Source organism: Acipenser ruthenus, chromosome 7 (genome assembly GCF_902713425.1).
Source record: "Acipenser ruthenus chromosome 7, fAciRut3.2 maternal haplotype, whole genome shotgun sequence".
Lineage (NCBI taxonomy): Eukaryota > Metazoa > Chordata > Actinopteri > Acipenseriformes > Acipenseridae > Acipenser > Acipenser ruthenus.
The window spans coordinates 66,592,987-66,598,280 of NC_081195.1; the positions used below are offsets into that span (position 1 = coordinate 66,592,987).

The 5,294-nt window shown below is 39.9% G+C and overlaps 1 protein-coding gene across 1 annotated transcript; it reads right to left on the bottom strand.

Annotated features, from left to right (window-relative positions):
- Window positions 1–325: 325 nt before the first annotated feature.
- LOC117415295 (YEATS domain-containing protein 4) lies at window positions 326–5,062 on the bottom strand. Its single transcript, XM_034025440.3, has 7 exons — window positions 4,793–5,062; window positions 4,172–4,291; window positions 3,345–3,411; window positions 3,062–3,156; window positions 1,995–2,084; window positions 1,817–1,904; window positions 326–1,217 (listed from the first exon to the last, which is right to left on the bottom strand). The coding sequence occupies exons 1-7, from the start codon at window positions 4,841–4,843 to the stop codon at window positions 1,048–1,050; spliced, it is 681 nt and encodes a 226-aa protein (XP_033881331.1). The 5' UTR covers window positions 4,844–5,062; the 3' UTR covers window positions 326–1,047.
- Window positions 5,063–5,294: the final 232 nt, after the last annotated feature.

The window sequence follows — 5,294 nt, forward strand, 5'->3', positions numbered from 1 at the left end:
AACTAAGACTGTGAATGCAATGTTCGCTATTGTATTTGGGCACCCTCTTCTGGTCAGAGGCATCGTCTGGTCTGGTGAATATCACACACTTACCTGCATGTCATGGTTAATGAAAAGCATCATGCCGAACAGAACGCAGATCTTCCTGGGTTGATTATCAAAGAGCAGCATTTGATTTTTAAATTGTGATCACCTATAAAACCAGCCTTGCTCATTATACCTGTTACCATATCTAGGGATGAAGCTATTTATTAATAATAATAATAATAATAATAATAATAATAATAATTTGAACAAGAAAAGGCAGATTCCAGTTTTGTATGGTGTAAGTAATCAAAACACATTTTTTTTATTCAACAAACAAAAAAGCAATATCCAATATCAATATTTATTTTTTTTTTTTTGTAAAAGAAGCCATATTCACATGTATGGTACATATACCAGCAAGGTGTTCATTTGTAGTACAAAAAATGTATCCATCTAACTACTTAGACATGGTGTCTGCAAGCAGCTGATTCGAACAACAGCCTCTCATAGCCAACCGTGTTTCAAAAACCTTGTTTGTTGGATATTTATGTGCTGTTTCTGTTCCAAAAGCCAGTGCAGAGGCTGGTAAACCACTGTGCATTCCACAAGTAGACACAGGAACTCTTCAGTGTCTGTGCTGGAAATTACTACAGAACCTCCCCATAGCAGTACATACACACCAAACAAGGTACATTAAAATGAAAAGAAAACAAACTACTGTTCTACTGTACAAGCCCTGGAGGACAGCTGCTGTTAATCTGTCCGATTCATCAGTGCAGGAATTGTACAATTCCTGCACATTATCATCTCAGATGAAGACAATCCAAGGAGTGTGTCTGTCCTGATTGTGTGGGTCTTTATCCACACAAACACACACTGTCAGACTTGAGCTTTGGATTCACTGAATACATCTAATGCAGCACTAGAAACTACAACAAGCACAGGCAGCACAAGGAAGCAGGGCTTGTTATATAAAAAGGACCAGTGTTCAGAACTGCCTTGGTGTTGCTGGATGTCCATTCAGGCATCCCTGACCTGGTCTTCTTCCTCCAGCTTTCTGATCTTGCTCTTCAGATAGTTGATGTTCTCACGGCTGGCTTTCAACCTTTCCTTCAGCTCTGTTATCTCAAAGCTGCTCTTCTTTTTGGCCGATTCCAGTTTTTCTCTCGTCCTCATTTCCAGCTCTGAAACTGAAATATAAAATGCCCAAATCTGCATTTATCCAAGACGCACGGAGATCAGCAACAGGGCACGTATGACCCATAATCCTATTCAGGTTCACACAAATTCTATTAGTGAAGTATAGCATTGTGTTGTTTTTTTTTTTTTTTTAAGGAGAGGGGGGCAGCCACCTTAAGTCTTCCAGGGTAAATTTGCATAGTAATTTTGAAGTCCCTCCCATGCTTTTCCCATGGTTATACTAAGCATTTACCAGTTTACCACAGCTGCCCTGTTTATTTTTCTTTATATATATATACTGTACCACACCTTTGTGGGCTTTACAGTGCTTACCTATGCTTTACCATGCGTTCACTGTGCTATTCTTTTACTATGGGGAAACTTGTATGAGGGCCTCATCACAGTGCTGACCTGAACACCCCCTTCCTTTCACTCCAGGGTTCTGTGATGTGCACCAATGCACACTATGGGGTCGATCACCAGACTTATTTCACTTGTGTTCAGGGCTGGATCTGAGTCCAGGTCTTCAGAAGTAAAAGACCAAATCTATCATGACTTTGCCTGATACTGACACTACCGTCTTGGATGTCTCTGTTTCTGTTCAGCTTACATTCAGTTTCGTGTTTGTAGGCTCCCAGCGTTAACTGCCTTGATGTTGTCAGCAGCTGCTGCATCATTGCTGTGGGGTCCTGAAAAATCTGAAAGTGGAACAAATACATTGAATTCAGAACTGAATCTACAAGCAGAAGCTCAGAGGAATTAAGCAGGGAAAGAGCAGTCGGTCTTACCATTTCATCGTAGAACTCAGAGACCACTGTCTTTTTCGGCATGGCGCTGGAGTCTGACTGGAAAAGCTTCAGCAAGTGATAGAGGGTGACCTGTGGAAAAGGTGCGGACCAGTTTCAGTAGATGTCTGCAGAATTATCCTACACACTACAGAACGTTCACTTCTACCAAAACTACCTCCCAATACGTTCCGATTATACCAATTTATTTTTAAACACATGCTCGTAGTTCTTCGCTATTGATCGTGGTTAAAATGCATGGAACTTTTTTTGTGCTTGGTACCACCTTGTGGTGAAATATGGTAATTATCCGAACACTGCACTTACAGTGATTGCAGCCAACAAGATAATTACAAAACTCCAACCCGTCAGTCCTCCAGTTTCCGTGCAGTTTGGAAAGAAACACGCGTTACAGCAAACATTTTACTTTCAGGCACACTACTCCTGGGTTACTGTAACCGTTCTTTTAATAAATATTTTTAAACAAACTACAAAGATGTAAAAAGTGACAAGTTAAACAAAGTACTTCTTTTTTGTTAATAAATACAGTTTGCGTATAAAAACTAAAAACTAGCAGTACAATGTGGTGCAGGACTGAAAAGGGCATGACAATTATTATTATTATTTTTATTATTATTATTATATTTTTTTTAAATTCTCCTGCAGATTTTGTTTGTTTATTTCAACTCCCCATGTTGCATTTGTATAAACGACAATGTCTTTGCCAATGAGGTGTTAATTGGAAGAGAAGACACACTTTGTCTTGCTAACACTAGCATCGATACTCAATACGGGGCAGTGACAAACTCCCACGAGTCGCAGAGAATCCGTTTGCCAGCGAGGGTCCCAAACAGAGAGGTTTGCAGAGCTGCTGGTCGACACGGTGCACTCGGGACTACACTGTGCATTCATTTCAACGCTGTATGTCATTGCAACCTCTTTGTAACATCTTTCAAATAGGTTCTGCAAAGCATGTCAGTCAAGTGTGTCCTGGGTGGTTCTTTCAAGACAGATCATCCTGCTGGGATTAAAGTAAAAGGAAACTACAAGATCAAAGCACTCATACTCACAGGTCTCTCGTTGGGATCGATGAAGAATATCTTGATGATAATTTCAAATTCACCCCAACCAGTTTCTGTAATTTCGTAGGGTGGCTTTGTGACAACTGGAAAAAGAATTGGGTTGATCCAGCACATTAAAACAATTCTGAATTGAAAACGCTTAATTGAGAAAAACATGGAATACAGACGTGTGTCAAATATTAAGAAAATAACTAAAACAAGCTGAAACATTTACATAGCAGTCCCCCCCATAGAGATATCAAAAAAATAAAGATGCTGCTTTGAACCTTACCTCTTAATGGGTTTCCATAACTTTCATGCAATTTGAACTGAATCTTCTTTACATATGCAGACATATCCTGTAATTACAAGAAATGTTGTGATTTTGTAATTAATTAGGGGTCGTTTAGGGTAAACACAAAACACAATGAATCACTTTTAGTTTGAAGATGTTGTATGAATTCCTTACTTTCATGCAGTCCATTATATTTGCATACTCTTCTCTCCACTTTAACGCCTCCCTTACTGTTAAACCAGCTGCTTCTCATAATGACTGACTAGGAAGTGCTGCTGGAAATTAAATGAAGGCTTACATACCGAGAGCTTTCCTAATGTGTAGCCCTTGAAGGACTCACAACGGTATTATCACTTACCTTTCCATATATTTAGTATATAAAACCTAACAAATACTGAAAAACATATGCTGTTTTTATACTGCAAGGACAACATGTGATTCCAGCCTTATTGGTTGGGCTGGAAATAAGACCCTTATTGCATAGACCCCCACCCCCACCCTTCAGGTTTTAAAATGAGCCTGATTATCCAAGGTGTAAAGGTAACAAGCTCATGTGAGTCTTATTAAACACCCAGTAAAAACAGGAATATATCAAACTGATCTGCAATGGGAGTCATATTTCCATCCCTGGTTATTGACAATATCACAGTCAGACACTGTGAATGCAGGTGGGCACTGGACCCTGACAATGCACCTTAATCCTGGCCTGAGTACCATACAAGTGAGGTCTATTGCATCAGCCCTCTACACCTCCAACGCACAGCGATTCTTGCCTCCTTATCCAATGGTACTGTCCAGCCTTGTTTCCTAGTGTATATGCCTACCTCATTCCTATAGGGCTTCACGTACACCGTCCACTGGTGCGTGTGTCCATCTTCTTCTCTTTTCTTTCCAAAATATCGAGCAACGTTTCCGTACACTATCGGTTTCACGATTGTAACTCCCTGAAACAAACACATTCAAAATGTTAAAGACACGTAATTAATAATACGTCTCCGTTACTGTTAACGTTAAGCTACTGAAAATAATAAACTATAATGACAAATATAAATACATTACTAGAAGAGCTAATATAATAGGATCTGCTACATGACAGCCAGCAGTATACGCAAAGACAGTACAGGGTTCCACTGTTGGCACTAGTGTGTTACTGACATCGGCTGTATAGTACATTACAACTCATTCAGGATTACAGTGCATTAAACGTGGCATTTCAATCTATCCAAGCGCCAAGTAAATGTTTTGTTATCCTAGTCGGCCCAACAGTACAATAACAGCAGTGTAGGTAGGAGCAGTACAAAGACGGTGTACCACTAATGCTACTGCAAGTTGAACCAAGTAAAGAAACGACTGGCACCGACACACATTACAACGTTGTTAATAGAGTTTAAATAACACCCTGTACTGCGGTCAAAACACAAAAACAAAACAAACTGACACGGCACCTTTACTCTCCCTCCAGAATCAGGTCCAAATTCAGCCATCTTCTTGAACATAGTATTGTAAAAGAGACGCTCGTTTGTAAAGGACCCTCTCTTTGTCACTTATTCCAGCTCTTTTGATTTAGATCCACAATTCACAAAACTTCTTCCATGTAACCCCCCCCCAAAAAGAACACTTTGCGCCTCCAGCTAGAAGCAAATCCACATCCATTCAATCTGCCGCAGGCGCCTCGGTGCCCTGTTCGGATACCTCCGGAGTGCATTGTGCAACAAGACAACGTTCCGCCGACACGGCCAGTATCTAGTTCCGTTTTGCATGGGGTTGTTTTAAACGCATTGTTATCGAATGCGTTGTGTTAAAAAATCGAGCATTGCATTTTTTCAGCGGTTGTAGTCTGTAAAAAGTTATCAAATAAAAATTGACACATACATACTTTTTTTGGTGACTGTACACTTAACTCAAACACTCAAATCGAAAATGTTGCCATTTCCTTTTTGTCGTTAA